A 16,683-nucleotide genomic window follows, 5' to 3' on the forward strand; every position below is an offset into this window, starting at 1 on the left:
GAGACAGATATATGATTAGGTATATAACCTTGGCCTTGTGAATGTGCAGAGGACGGCAGACTGTCTGTCCACACTGACTGATTTAGTATTGTCATCAGAGTGTAGACCCTTGCCCCCGACGAGTGTGGTTTGCTGCAGTTTGTAGTCTTCATACCCCAATTTCTGATGACATTGTGTATTTTTGTAATTCCACGCAACGGCCCACCTGAGTGTGACAAAATAAAATCTATAATTTCGAAATGAGGCCATGTTACTATTATCTTTAAGGTCGACAGTGTATTTTTGCAGACGTACTTCATACATGGCAATACATTCCTACATACCTAGAGCAGGTTTACAGCCTCTTGACATTGTCGCTTTTTCTGTCGGTTCACCAGAGTTTCAAGCATTTAAGTTAGGATTTAAATGTAAGTTAGTATTGACTGTCATTATAGGTCGGGGTTTCGTACAGTATTTGAAAAGCATTAACCCGTCCTTAGTTTCTGAGGTAGAGGGGCTTGTCTTGCAGGCAGCAGCAGGGCGCGCTGCCCTGTCCTTCGCCAGAGAAAGACCACCAGAAGTCTCCTTTGTCTGACAGTGAGGGGGTGTGTAACGTAGCCCTGTGGGTCTGTTTGCCCTCATCCATCTCCTTCCTCATCCTATGACTCTCATTCTAAAAAAGAGAGTCCAGTTGGCTCCGCGGTGGCTGTCTGAGCCATTTTTATTCACCCACCCCATTGCTAACGCTGCTCAGTGGCAGATAACTTTAGCCATTGGTGAGCTCCCGTTCCCCTAGCAACAAAGAGGCGAATAGAAAAGACAGATGGGGAACATGTCTATTCTTAGAAACCAATTGAAAAGGGATGGGGAGCTCCTGGGTGTGGGCATGTTGACAGTGTGTGTAGGTATGCTGTTTGTGTGTGCGTGTGTGCGCGTGTGTGCGCGTGTGTGTGCGTGTGTGTGCGTGTGTGTGCGTGTGCGCGCGCATGCTGTGGCTCTGCTCTGCACAGGCTGCCTGTCCACTCAGCTAGCGGAGGGCAGTCCAGGGGACAGGGTTAATAACAGCAGGGGATTTCAGTTGAGCTCACAGGCTGTCTGCCTCACACACAAACCGTTTCCCACAGACCTGCCATGGCTGTCTGGCACTGTGCACTCATGCCGTCAAAACACGCCCGTACCACCAATCTCTGTGTTGGTCCTGGTCCTCACTGTGCTCGGTGTCTGGCTTTTTCCATAACGGTGGTGTCAGAGATGTATGTCTGGGTTTATAGTTGTCCATTGCAGCCAGCAACGCCATGTGAAGCACTGGTATGGTGGTTTGATGTCTGCTACAGCAGACACCATGCACACAAAAGCTTGTTTACGTGGGCTTAACTGCCTGCTCTGCTAGTCCCCGGATTAGGTATTCCTCGGATTATTGCTACCTCAGATGACTTCCTCCATTGGCTGGAGGCCTTGAAATTCCATGGGACAGTCTATATCCCTTGTATATGATTGGGGCTGATCCCTCTCACCCTGGAAATTGACTATTCAGTGCTCTCCCGTCTGGCAGAAGGCTGAGGTTTAACAGGACCAAAACCTCTCGCCACAAGAACAGCTTCTTTCCAACTGCAGTAGGCCTCATAAACATGCCCCTGGAACCAAATCCCCCCCCCCCCCCCCCCCCCCCACACACACACACACACACACATACACACACACACAACCCTCAACTGGACAAATCTAGTACCCTTCCCAACACACACACACACACACACAACCCTCAACTGGACAAATCTAGTTCACCTCCCCACATACACACAACCCTCAACTTCTTGGCAATAAAATTCTTTCTGATTCTGATTTTACCAGAGGGTGTGTCAGTCAGTCAGTTTGTCTTCATATAGTGCAATAGGTGCACGTACAGTTTCATATACAGTTAACGCCAACCTATTCGTTAAGGTGAGCGGGTAAAATAGTGTGAAAAGGGTGAGAATTAGGTGTAAATTAGGTTAGAAATGGGTAGCTGTAGTACGTGCAACGAGAGTATAGTTTTTTTGTTTGGGTGCTGAAGTTCTACTGCACAGCTCATCAAGAATCCAGGATGTGATGAGTGGTCCCCCATCTCCCCCTGCAAAGCCCGCCCGCCCGCCCGCTCAGTGTTAGAGAGTTGTGCCTGGAGCCAAAATCTCTCGTCTACCGCCTTGTACTCCAGCAGAATTTAAATCACTTCTGCCCCGCCGTATCACCTTCTGTATTCCCTTTGAAGCATCGTGTTGGAGAAGCGTTCTCACTGTTTGTAGCTCTGGGCCCAGACATTTCCCCCGCAGTCCATGGTAGCACCATGACATATACATTGATATTTTAGCTTTTTATTTTTCTTGCCTACTTATGAGCCATTGCATTTCATAGCAGCTGAGTTGTGGGTGTGTGTTTGTGCCATTGGGTTGTGTCTATATAAGAGGGGAGGTTTTTGCAAGATACTGTGAGTAAGAGTGCAAGTGTGATCCAGTATTTGCTTGTTTGTTTACTGCGGTAGGTTGTACACATCTGCACCTTCTGTTGTTATAGTAGTCATATTGCACAACTCAGGTGGGGAATGGTGATTGGTGCTGACCGGTGTTTGTTAGGTCAGATCATGGTCACACCCACAAAGCCCCTCCCCAACATCTGTGACACCCAAGATTTGCATGTGCTAGACTGTCCTGCCTCAAAACCCTGCAAGCACTAACACCAGAATAATAAGGCCATCACCCTCCTTGGTTTTGGTGGGGACTATTGTTAATGTCCAAAGTCACTCAGTGTAATAGCTTCCAACCCTTTTCTCGTTTAATGTTTGCTAATGAGATCAATAACATGGTTGACATTTCATTGACTTATTAGTTTAAGGTAGTGTCCTTAACCCCAGGACTGCGCACTCCTGAACATTTCTTTGGTGATTTCTTAGCACTGCTATTTTACCTGTGACACCAGAAACTTTGTTTGTTCTGAAAGGAATCTTTTGATTCTGGGTCCAATATGGGCAAGTGGAAATGTAGCTGGCTTGTTGTGTGTCCTTTGCAGGCCAGAATTAATTGTTCAGGACATTGATTTTAGGTAATGCACTGTTTCTGTTGACAAAACATACCTGTTTCTTCTAGGGCTTAAATTTGCCAACATTAATGGGTCACTATCATTATTAGTGATCACAGAGAGTTAATCTACATTTTCTATCATTTTATTCTGTCATGAGCATCTGACCAGGAAATCTATTTGCTTTCAATATGTCCAACATTACTTGCAGTAGCCCTGCAATTGTACCCATTTAACTATGATTGTAACCAACCTATTTCTGTTTGGCACGTTAAGCAGTGTCCCACCTTCAGAGAAGGACAGGGCCGTAGAACATGAAAATACAATCGTAATGTCATTTTCATGAAGTTTGGAAAACTGTTAGAGCGTGGAAATTAAATTGCAAAGAGTGGCGCTGTTTCTCACATTTGAATTAACATTAAAATGTTATTAACCACCAAGCAGATGTGTATACCAGTACACAGAAATTCAAACGCAAATCACATTGCATTTACGTTGCATTTACATTTTCGTATTGGCTCAAATAATGCAGGCAAAAGTGGAAAATGTCAATACTATTGTGTGATTGCGTTTTCATTTTTCAGTTTGCATTAACATTTCAATTAAATTAACCACAAAGCAGGGCATGACTTTGAAAATGAAATGCCAAATGGCTTTATATGCTTCCATAAGGAACACGTGCACGCACACCAGCAAGGCCTGATGCCATTCTTTCCATTGCACTTTTAGAGTAGGCAAAATGCAGTGATAATTATTAATACTTTTACAGCATTTTTTAAATGTATATTTATTTGTATCTTAAAACATATGACAAAACATTATATATAATATTATATACACTCACCTGAAGGATTATCAGGAACACCTGTTCAATTTCTCATTAATGCAATTATCTAATCAACCAATCACATGGCAGTTGCTTCAATGCATTTAGGGGTGTGGACCTGGTCAAGACAATCTCCTGAACTCCAAACTGAATGTCAGAATGGGAAAGAAAGGTGATTTAAGCAATTTTGAGCGTGGCATGGTTGTTGGTGCCAGACGGGCCGGTCTTAATATTTCAAAATCTGCTCAGTTACTGGGATTTTCACACACAACCATTTCTAGGGTATACAAAGAATGGTGTGAAAAGGGAAAAACATCCAGTATGCGGCAGTCCTGTGGGCGAAAATGCCTTGTTGATGCTAGAGGTCAGAGGAGAATGGGCAGACTGATTCAAGCTGATAGAAGAGCAACTTTGACTGAAATAACCACTCGTTACAACCGAGGTATGCAGCAAAGCATTTGTGAAGCCACAACACGCACAACCTTGAGGCGGATGGGCTACAAGAAGACCCCACCGGGTACCACTCATCTCCACTACAAATAGGAAAAAGAGGCTACAATTTGCACGAGCTCACCAAAATTGGACAGTTGAAGACTGGAAGAATGTTGCCTGGTCTGATGAGTCTCGATTTATGTTGAGACATTCAGATGGTAGAGTCAGAATTTGGCGTAAACAGAATGAGAACATGGATCCATCATGCCTTGTTACCACTGTGCAGGCTGGTGGTGGTGGTGTAATGGTGTGGGGGATGTTTTCTTGGCACACCTTAGGCCCCTTAGTGCCAATTGGGCATCGTTTAAATGCCACGGCCTACCTGAGCATTGTTTCTGACCATGTCCATCCCTTTATGACCACCATGTACTCATCCTCTGATGGCTACTTCCAGCAGGATAATGCACCATGTCACAAAGCTTGAATCATTTCAAATTGGTTTCTTGAACAATGAGTTCACTGTACTGAAATGGCCCCCACAGTCACCAGATCTCAACCCAATAGAGCATCTTTGGGATGTGGTGGAACAGGAGCTTCGTGCCCTGGATGTGCATCCCACAAATCTCCATCAACTGCAAGATGCTATCCTATCAATATGGGCCAACATTTCTAAAGAATGCTTTCAGCACCTTGTTGAATCAATGCCATGTAGAATTAAGGCAGTTCTGAAGGCGAAAGGGGGTCAAACACAGTATTAGTATGCTGTTCCTAATAATCCTTTAGGTGATTGTAAATATAATTATTTAAATTCCGTGTTTGTCTGAATTCCATCCATGTTCTCCGCAACTTGGAAATTCTACGGCTCTACTGTTGCAGTTCTCCATCACCTATTATTTATCTTCATGTCCCTTAAAGGTCTTTTGTTAGGAGCTCTAAAGGCTGATACCAGTTAATTCAGTCAATCTATGAGCATCGGTATAGTTGAATTATACACCTTTTGGTAACATCACATCTTTGCTGTTTCCAATCACATTAACAGTAGGGCAATAGCAGATTGGTTAAAGCATGAAACACCCCGTCTTTCACAGCTAGTAGTAACATGACTTCTAGCTGATCTTCTGAGTTTTTACAATAGCCTGGAATAGCCGGGTTATTTTGCCTACTTCAAAACCTCCTAAATAGGATGTATTCTTGTAGGTTTTACAATATTGCTTCATGTATTGCTGAGAAAGGTTGCTAAGATTATTGGGTTATCACTGCAAAATGGTCGACTTTAATGCATCGCCCACTAAAGTCTAGTCTGTCTAGACATCAGTTACCAAACAGAAACATGTAGCCATGTTTTCGGCAGGACTGATACGAAGCTCCCTTTACGCTGCAAGCATTAAGTATGCTCGTCAGCACATTTTGCATTAACTCTGGAAGGACTCTAAGCAACACCCCCCCCCCCACACACACACACACAAAAGCCCTATTCCCTCTCCCCTGGATGGAAATGATGTTTGATCTCATTAAGAGATTTCCTCATGGCTTTTGACTTTGGATGAGCAGGGATGAGGATCCCCGTATGGATCTTTACCACCCTGTGGTGTTTACTGCACACACACATGGTTTAGAATCATCCCTAAACTGATAAGGTTGAGTGTTCTTGTAGAATTTGAAAGTGTTTTTTTTTATTATTAATTTTTTACACTCTACTACATCACTAGCACTGTGAACCAGGAATCCTTCAAAAAGATAAGGCGTTTTCTGTGAGCAGCTTCCACCCCTTCCCCTTGCTTCCTTGATTTTGTCATCTCTCCTTTACATCCCTTATCTAGTTTGCAAGCTCATCCATGTTTTTGTTTTCTTTCTCTCAGACGTGTGTCTCTACTTTGTAAAGTCATACTTAACCCTTTAGACCCCAATAGAATTCTAGAATGCTGCGGTAAATTACTGATAATTCTCAAAATAAACCGTATTATTTTCACACATTTCAAACAGATGTAGCACAAAAACTAAGAATAAAAAAATGACAGGTTAACTTTGTTTTGAAGAGCGCATAATCATCTTTAATTTGACACCACATCCATGCAACTTAAGAAAATAAATATTTTTCTTGCATTTTGTAAAAATCAACCTTTCCTACTCCTCTCTCTCTGTTAGCGCTACACCCGTTTGACACTACACAATTTCTTTAATAGCCTGATAGACTAACCAGATAGTGAAATAACTTCAGCAAGCAGGTCTGGTTGTTTCTATATGACGGACCGGTAGAAACAAGAACGATCATCTAAGTTTGCAAAACAAAACACTGCAACACTTTTTGGGCGAGATTGAGCAAGCTATCATTTGAGGTAGGCACAGGGGCGACTGGTCATTAAGGGCAGGTGGGGCACTGCTCCACCTGTGGTCAACAGAAAGAACTGCAACAAAATTACTTTTCTTTCTAGAAAATTACTTCCTATAACTTATTATCTTGGAATATAGCGTCTTCCTAAATTGCATATAATTTGTGTTAGTATTTTGTTTCATGTTCATTGGTCCGTGCCTTGCAGCTTCTGCCTGCGTTCTGCCGATTCGAGTTTGCAGTAGTAGGCCATAGGCTAAGCGTGAATGTGGGGCTAGCCCCTCTCTCTCAATGCAATGTACATTATACGTGTGAATATATTAATATGCATGCTCAGAATGTTAGTGTGATCAATTTAGATCACACATTTGATGCCAAGTGGGGCTAACAGCCGGTTGCCGCACTACAGTGTAATTTCGTATTTCTGACCTGATTGGCTCTCTGTCTGTCTGGCGCCAACATTAGTCGGCAAGAAGAGCGAGGAGGGTAGATTGTCTTAGCTAGCTTGTTAGCTTCACAAATGCCAGATAACGTGAGAAAATGAATAAAGTGGATTTCATACTTGAGCACCGGTTTGAAACCCTTAATTTGGAGGAGAAACTTGAAATAAAGCAACTTGGTGCCCATCAACCATGGGATATTGTCATCACTCAAACTGCTGGTAAAAGTAACCACGGTTTAACGTGGAGGGGTAAATGTCGCAGCCCAAGTTGACAGTGCATACAGGCGCTCCATTGAGCATCATAACAAACATGTGGAGGAAAACAGGTACGTTCTCAGTCGAATCATAACATGTATTAAACTGGTTGGAAAATGTGAAACCGCACTGCGGGGGCACAACGAGTCGACGGACTCCCTGAATCCTGGAATATTCAGATTCATTCGAGACTGTGTGAGGGCGATTCGAGACTTCAGAGGCACTATGATGCTCAGCCCATCTTCAAAGGGACATCTAGCACTGTACATAATTAACTGTTAGACTGTATGTATGAAGTGTACATGGAGGAGATAGCCAAACAAGTGGACGAGACATCATTTGTTGCCATACAGGCATATGAGACAACTGATGTCTCGTGTAAATCACACATGGTGGCTGTGTTGCGATACTTGTTGTCTGACAATACAGTGACAGAGAGGTTTTTGGAGTTTGTGGAAGTCAAAGATAAAATTGGACTCGGCCTCTCTAATAGTTATTTTCTTCATGACCATGCTTCTTTTTTTTATACACCAAACCAATCTCTGGTGATGGATCCGCTGTCCCTGTGGCAATGTACTTGGGTTCTCTTCCAGGCAGGTTCAGAGCAGTTGATATAAACTTCTTAATTATTGCCCTGGTGGTGGAAATGGTCATGTCGCCATCTTTTACAGCCATTGCCTAATTTATCAAGGTACAGCATTTTGTGTACAGCATTTTGTCTCCTTTCATTGTTTTTTTATACTAAATTGAAACAGTCACGGATGACCAACTATGAATTTCTAATAGGGCTGTCATTTATTAGTATTTTTGTATCAAGGATTATTTTGATTAATTTGATGCTTGAGTTATTTGGATAAAAATGACTATGTTGAATATGTTGGATAAAAATTATGTACACTGTTTATTTTAATTACTCCAGATGCTTCATCGAAGTGTTTTAGTTATTTGTATTGCTTTACATTTAATCTACGCAGTTAAATTACACTGTGCTTTCTGACTGAATTACAATTTGTTTTGGTATTTTCCTAATTAACACATCCTATACTTCCTATCTAGGGCAGTAGAAACACGTCGTTGTGAAACTTAAACAATTATAAAATCGCTTCTTGTTTGATAGCAGATGCAACCACCGCTTCCAATGAATACATTGACACTACCGTTAATAATAGTGTTAAAATAAAAATTTCTAGTACTTCAGCAGTCAGTCAGCCCCAATAGATTCAGCCTACTGAACATTCCCTACCCCCTTTGCTGGAGAATGCATGGTCATGGTTGCACATTTACTGTAGGCTGTACGCACCACTATCATTGCTAAGGGGAAACCGAACATCGGTTTGTCTAGTTCTGATTCTTCCTTTAACTTTCTGTTCTAATGTTGTAGCATGGATGAAGTTCTATTGTGAAACACAAGTTCTGTCTTGCAGTAGTGATGTCCAGGCAGGTTATCTTTACTTTTTAGACGGAAATGTTTCCAAACGTCAGGGTATCTACCTTTTACTTTTTTTGCTGGGACCATGAGAGAACATCTTCAACGGTCGCCACCCTTTTCTAATACACGCTTCGAGACTGTAAAGCCTAATCAAGGATTCTTTTGTAATTGAATTACTCGATGAATCATGACAGCCTTAGTTTCAAATGAGTCTAATGAACTTAAAATTCTTTCACTGATATTTTTTCATTACACTTGTTTTGTAAAAAATTGTTGGGGTGACAATAATTAACATAATTAAAAAGGAAAAAAATATTTGACATGTTTTACATGAATTATAATTATAAAAGTTGAAGTAGAAGGCAATTTATGTGTTTATGGAAAAGGCCTTGATGGATGCAGTAGTGAGAATAAAGTATTTCCTTTCAATTTAACTGAACTGTTTGGCCTGAAAGAGACATCATTGATGCATTTTAGTACTGGTTTCAGTGGAGCACAACTGAGATTGAAAAGTTCCCCATAGAGATGACAGAAGAAGGAAAAATAATTGTGCCCTTGAATTTTTGTGTTTACTATTCAGTCTCCTTTTCTTTTCTGTGCTTCTTTATTACAGCAAGATGTGGAGAAGTTTACAGACATTGAGAAACTCTACCTCTACCTCAAGTTGCCTTCTGGTCCCAGTAACAGTGAAAAAAGGTAATCAATCTTTCTTTTTTTTGTTCTGTGTCTGCATGCAGTTCCATGCTAAATGCAGATAATGTGTTCAATCTACCCTATTATCCATTAGCCTATTTGCATGGCGTGGATTGCCTGCGCCTGTATACTATCTCCAAGTATAGAGTTGGTCATTTTTAAGATGAATTTCTCCATATTGGCTGGCGGGAAGATTGGCAGTTAGGTTAACACACACACAAACACACACTCATAGGTCATTGATGTTGGTATTATACCTTGATTGAAAAGCAATGATCAATTCCATCTTGTTTTCCCACATCTAATTCTTGCCCCCCCCCTACACGATGCCCATCAGGACTGAGAGAGGGTCTGCCAGCCCTGGAGAACTCTCATGGTACATACACCTCTCTCACTTTAAAGCAAAGACACATGGGGGTGTTTGGTTGGGTTTAAAAAGGTGGGACGGGAAAGGTAGATTCAACAAAGTCAAGTTCTTAGTGACTGTACTGTAAATAACTTATTTCTCTGCTCTCTCTCAGTGATCAGAGCTCCATGTCATCAAGCCGCACTCAGCAGATGCACGCATTCAACTGGATCCGCAATCACCTAGAGGAACACCCAGAAACCTCTCTACCCAAACAAGAGGTCTATGACGAGTACAAGTGGGTATCTGACTCAGAAAAAGGCACTTGCATAGTTTGGGATCATTTTCAAATAACTAGCCCTTTTGCGATTTAATAAACTTTCTTTTAACCTATAAATAATCTGTAAGTAGAATCACTATCAGACCATTATTAGCCATGAAAATACAAGTTTAAAAGCAAGTTTTGATGACAATGGGAACATTCTGGCATATACAAATACTTTGGCTCGACAGCACCATTTTTACAACCAGTGTCTGGAAATCATGAAATGCTTCTTTTACAACAACCTAAAATCACGACATTATTTTCTGTAAAACGACACTAGCAATTTTTAAACATATTGATAGCACTGTGTTTAGCTATTTTAGGGAATAACTGACAGTTTTATTTCATAGTGAGTGGAAATAGATTAATTTACTGTGTTAACTGGGGTTGTTTTCAATTTCATGGGCAGTTTTTGACTTTAAAGAAGTTTCACAGGAACATGGTCAAAAATAAATAATGGCGTAATTTTATGACGTGAGATATCATGAGTACATTAATTTGGGCTTTAAGTGCTGTTACTAAACAAAAACATTCTGCCAAATGTAAAGTATCTACATCTTTACTGCTTGTCAAAGCACCAACAGAAATAGATGCAGAGACCATGGGGAAAGTTCAGAGCCGTGTTTTAAGGAAGGTACATGGAACTGACAGCATTGTAACATTATGAAAAACAGGCTTGCTATATGTAAATAATCATCTAACCTCAGTTTATTGAACTGAAAGCCATTTAGTGGGTGTTCTTATCCAGATCGACTTGAGTGCATACATTTTCTTACTGTTCTGTGGAAATTGAACCTTGAATCTTTACCGTTGCCAATTGAAATTTCGAACCAAGTTTGACTATTTTAAGTTTGTTTGGGTTTTGCTTACATTTTCAGTGCCTAATTTGTCTAAACTTACTTTGCGTCCAAAGTGTTTTAACAGTATTTTTCTCTGGCTGGCTGTCTATTTCAGGAGCTATTGTGACAATCTCTGCTACCACCCACTGAGTGCAGCGGACTTTGGAAAGATCATGAAAAATGTTTTTCCAAACATGAAGGCACGTCGACTTGGCATGAGAGGCAAATCAAAATATCCTTCAGTGGAATGGTTTGTAGTGAGCAATTTGGCATCTCTGGAACATCTGTTGTCTCATTCCATGAAGCCTCTATATATAGAACTGAAATTAAACCAAATAAAGCAGCCTCTGCTTGGAGAGCAGCAGAGTATGACAGAGACACTTAGGGGAATTACTGTGTTCTTGACCTTCAGGAAACAATTTGTGAAACAGGGTTGTCTTTTCCATGAGATCACGACTCTAGACTTGGCACAGCTACAGTCTCCAATGAGATTAGTGACTATGAAGTATAGTAACAAGTGAGGACATTCTTATTTTGTTGAGGTAGAGTTTGAAAAAAGAAAAAGTATAAAATACTTACATATGCATGCACTTTTTATTTTAAATGTGGCGCCTTTCTAAAATGGACCCTGTTTGTATATGCCGGTTGTAATAGCAACTGAAACTCAATATGAGCACCCAAGTAAAATCAGACTGAATGAAGTCAGAACGTCCTGAGCTGTGGCTTGCATAACAATCTATATCCCAGACTAGCTGTGGACAGTACAGACTGGCTGTGGATCTGGCTATTCTCTGACCTTCATTTGGTGCTGTGGAGCTGGAGGCTAATGACCAAGTGTAGATCATGTTCTGTATGTTTTTGGCTATCCCTTCCTTCACTTTTTATAAATAACTGCTCTTTTCTCTCTCTACTCATGAACATTATCAGCTATGTACTCCAAGTCTCTGCCTCATATTACTAACAGCAGAAATAAAAACTTGAAGCTATTTGAACTAATATTCCAGATAGTCCGAAAAGAAAGTCTACTGCTCCTTCCTCCCTGTACTATAAACACTTCCAGAGATTGAAGACAACAACAAACTTGTATCTCGCAACAGTAGGTTATTTCAAACGTGACTGCAACGCAAACAAGCAGTCTATTTACGCAGCATATCAAACAGATGTAAGAGACAGACAGGCAGTGCTACTAGCGATTAGTTATTTTCATGTCATGTTGCAGGCATTGACTAGGAAGAATGTCCGGCCAGGCCAAATTTGTCCACTGTCAAAGTCTGTCAGATACATACTGGCTGGCCAAAGGTGGAATTATAATGATAGTCTTTCAAAAATGTGTGGTTGCTTAATTGCATGATCATTGCAAACCTTAGGTGTGTTTGCAGGAGCCTGACACTTTGTGATGATAGTTTACCTTTTCAGCAGCTGGCAGCACAAATATAAAGCGTACCTTGTTTTGTCAATACAATGTGTGTTGACTGTGCTCTGCTTCTTCAAATACAAAATATTTTTCTTAGATTTTTTATAGATAATTATATATTGCAAATAATATTTTGTATGTGCCTATTAGTAGAGCCTTTCCTTTTAACAGTAAAAATAAATAACCTTTTATGTGGCACTAACACAACCTGTCAAGATGTTTTCATCAGATTGTCAAACAAATAATTTCAAAAGGAAGGCTACTGGTGCATGTCGGCTTTTAAAATCATTCCATCTTCTGAACATTATTGATCTTCTGCATAGCGATGCAACATGTTTGTTTGAATCAAGGAACATTGTCTAGTTCCTGAATGAGTTGTTTTTGGGGGAAAAAATCACTGTCTCGAGTGATAGTTTTTTTTCTTTCTAAATGTCTGGTGCGTTTTAGTCATGAATTTGACCTCCTGGCTGCAATTAATTCAACCACAGGATTAATGTGATCCACCGGCTCAGTGGACCAAAGACTGCTTATTTGGCAGCAGTGTAAAGAAAATGGCTGGGAGGATAGCTTAGTGGTTACTGTGGGGCCAGTAACCAAAATGTTGTTGGTTCGAATCCCCAAGATGGGAGGGGGAGAACTGTCTTTTGTGCCCTTGAACAAGAGATTTAATCCCAATTGCTTATGTAAATCCCACTGGTAAATGACAAATATGTTGTAGGCCACCTGATAAAACTGTTATCGGACATATCGGAGCAGTACGTGCTTATGTGTTTAAAAAAGACGTACACAATGAAAAATGTAAACTATGAAAGTAACACATGTAAACTAGATACTTTTAAGCAAAATGTTCTGTTTTAATCACAAACTAGGCCATCCATATGAAACCACTACCTGCCATTCAAGGCCTTTATTTATCCTTGCATAAATCATGTGTCCCATATTGGAACAAGTCTTCGATTTGCACAGGAAGATAACGTGCAAGTGTTTTGGACCTCCAGGATTGGAGTCAAATAGCCATGTGCTGGGACATTGCCAATCTTTATTGGCTAGTTTAGATCCTTCATGTTCCAAGATGTTAATGTAAACCTCTATCACTAGCTATCTACACTCAAAACTTAGGAGGAAGGAAAATAGTTGTATTTTCTATTTAAGAGTTCGGAAGCTCTTATACAACTATCTAGCATGCCATTTCAATGGCATGCATAATAAATGAAATGAAAGCAGGCTAATCATTTTGGCAGGCCCCAATTGTTATGGTGATGGCTTCTCTATAATAGAACTTTAAGTTGAATGGCCTTCTTGAATTGTGTCCAGTAATTCAATGAAAGAAAGAAGTAATGGCTGGTTTGTGTCACATCTTTTCATATCTAATGTTGTCATGCCAATGGACCGAGTAGATGTGTATTGAATACAGTCTGCTTAGTGGCTGGCTATTGCGATTTGTCTGACGATCAGATGGCACAAAGTGCCTACAGTGGGGAAAATGAAGGGACCTTTGTACTACATATGTAAAAAGTATAGATCTTAAACACATGCACAAAACGAGATCCACATGTGCAGAATCTTCCAGATCCATATTGCCGTTGGTACTAATAATGTAAAAGGCTTTAAAAAGTTTTGTGTAGCCATGGCCTTTAAATTGCTGTTTTCAAATAGGCTTCACTATATTTTGTATTCTGTGAGACAGAGGGAGGCTTCGTAACTGTACTAGAACTCTGACTTGCATGAGGCCAAATGTCTTGACGTATGCGGTAGGAAACACCTGCTGTCACCCTTTCACACCAGCATCTGATAAAAGGCTAGCGCCCACCACAAATCCACTGTGTCTTATCTTGGGCATTGGGGTCGGTTGCAACATGAAAGTTGTTGGGGAGAGAGAGAAGATACTGTGGGAGAGTGAGAGTTCTGAGGGGCTGAGGGATTAGTAGTGGAGTGACTTAGTGAGTGATGCTGGCTTGGTGACAGAAGTGTCAACCTTTTGGTGAGAAGTTTCTTCCTCAGATCAGGCGCAGTGACAGCTGGCCCCCTGCCCTAAGACACTTACTCATATCTTTTCCCGGTCTGTAAGTGCAAGAATGGTACCTCAAGCATGAATGCGCTGATCATTACAGACAGAAAAACAGTACATTTATAACTCTGAAAGATTTGACTGTTTAGCATTTTTTACCTTAACTCCTGCTCACATACTGCTATAGTGGGCTGAGAAAGAAGGCCTTTGTCCACATGCCATCTTTGCCCAATCTGGAATTACATAAAACAGAAGATGGGGTAAGTTGTCTGCTCATCTTCCCCTCCCAAGATATCCTCTTTCAATAGATACATTACTAAGCCAGAAAGGTTTGCCCTAACTGTTTTCCAGCTATAACACCAATTTCTTTAATCTGTTACTGGACATGTTTTGATCTGAAAGATATACACTTCTATATACCACTATAATCCATAACACCTTTTTCTGTGCCTATGTTGTCGTTCAGTGTGAGGTGCTGGAGCCCTCAGGTCAGCTGTGCACTGTGGAGGAGGAAGTGCGCTCTGCAGCCTGTGGTCTGGTTTGTGAGTGGGCCCAGAAGGTGCTGAGCCGCCAGTTTGATGCTGTAGAGGACCTTGCTCGCTTCCTGCTCAACAGTCACTACATTGGCACAAAATCTGTGGCAGCCCTAACTGTCATGACTGGAACGCCAGCAGGTATGAAATGTATAGATAGTCAATCCTCACTTGTCCCTTCCCTGCCTCATGTATGAAAAACAGAGAAAGGTCTCCATCTAGTGGCAGCTGACTGCAAATGTAGCGCTTTGAAATATTTGGTAGTTAAATTAATCTACATTTTTAAAGAAACAATTGGTCACCACTTTTTTTATTGCATTGTGAACATTGCAAAACCCTGTTGTTCTACTTAAGTCAACTTCAACTCATTTAATTTAAATAATAAAGACAATTTTCTTGTTGGAAGACATACAACCTTCAATGGAGACCCAGTTAGTGGAAACAGGGTTAGACTTTAGATTAGACTCAACTTAAAGGTTAAGACACCTGATAATAGGCAGTTTTAAATGAAGTTCAATACCACAGTACCAAACAAATGTATTTTTATAAAGCCATTTTTACATAAACAGTTATCACAAATTGGTCAAGGATACTCAACCCAAACCCCAAGTAGCAAGCAAGAATAAGAAATGGATGTACAGTGGGTAGGAACATTTGGATTAAGATGTCATTAAGTTTGCTAAATACCTTTATAATGAAATTCATGAAACACGGGTGTAATGAAGGTGACTTGGTGATTGACAAACAACAGTAGGTTTATAATGAGGGGTTTATTTTGGTGCTAACGTAGGATGTCTGTTATTGTGCAAAAAAATCTTTAATTTGGATTTTTACAGATAAAAAATCAGCTGCAATAAACTTACTGCAGCAAGAGAAAAACCCTTTTCAAAAACCCTTTTCTTTGCATCTTTCCTGGGTAGTGTGGCGGGAGAAAAAGGGGCTCACAACTCAATATAAACGAAGTGTATCAGCTACAAGTCCTGGTAAAGATACTGACTCCACTACCAGACCTCATTGATAATATTCTGAAAGAATAGGACAAATTGGCAATAGAAAGGTACAGGAAGCTCATTAATGGCTGAAAGAGGCATTTGTTGGCAGGTAGGCCAATAACTATATATTAAAAATAATAATTTTAACCAAGTAATTCGAAAAATATTTAAGAAAAGTGCAAGGGTCTCCGGTCAATTTGAAGCACATCCAGTCGGTCCCTAAAAAACATAGTTATGAAATATAGAAGCTAAAAGGACCATAGAAATCACTGGCTTCATTTACCTGCAATTTCATTCCTTCTCCCTTTAGGAGTTAAAACACTGCTGCCGTCCTCAGCATTTGTCCCCACAGCTGAATCCCACTCTTTCCAGCCCCAACTGAAAACCCTGCCCTCACCCTCCATCGATGCCAAGCAGCAGCTACAGCGAAAGATCCAAAAGAAGCAGCAAGAGCAAATGCTACATTCGCCCCCGCCAGGAGATGCTCAGGTCAGGCGTGCAGATGGGGGCACACCTGGGGTTGGCTCCATTACCTGTAGAAGTCCTGCCCTGCTCTCCCCACAGCCTACCATTGGCATTGTGGTAGCTGCGGTCCCGAGCCCAATCACGGTAAGCCAGGGTTATATTCTGCCTCTGCTGTACGTCTGTCTAAGATTTACTGGGAGAGGGATGATTTTAAATTGTAATCCCTTTAACAATTACAAATATTTTCACATTACCCCCCTTATCCGGTAAAAAGAAAAACATTGTTGCACGCCCTCCTCTCTCTTCAAATTGCCTCAGAAATTAT

General features: G+C 40.8%; 1 protein-coding gene across 1 annotated transcript in view; it reads left to right on the forward strand.

Moving 5' to 3' along the window:
- Window positions 1–16,683, forward strand: part of rfx7a (regulatory factor X7a) — a 45,155-nt gene that overhangs the window by 15,142 nt on the left and 13,330 nt on the right. Inside the window, exons 3-9 of the mRNA XM_010880219.4 lie at window positions 9,357–9,439; window positions 9,774–9,812; window positions 9,958–10,080; window positions 11,062–11,178; window positions 14,544–14,628; window positions 14,835–15,042; window positions 16,204–16,502. Coding sequence (XP_010878521.2) covers window positions 9,357–9,439; window positions 9,774–9,812; window positions 9,958–10,080; window positions 11,062–11,178; window positions 14,544–14,628; window positions 14,835–15,042; window positions 16,204–16,502 — 954 coding nt within the window. The remainder of the gene's footprint in view (window positions 1–9,356; window positions 9,440–9,773; window positions 9,813–9,957; window positions 10,081–11,061; window positions 11,179–14,543; window positions 14,629–14,834; window positions 15,043–16,203; window positions 16,503–16,683) is intronic.

The sequence above is a fragment of the Esox lucius genome, chromosome 2 (assembly GCF_011004845.1).
Source record: "Esox lucius isolate fEsoLuc1 chromosome 2, fEsoLuc1.pri, whole genome shotgun sequence".
Taxonomy (NCBI): Eukaryota; Metazoa; Chordata; class Actinopteri; order Esociformes; family Esocidae; genus Esox; species Esox lucius.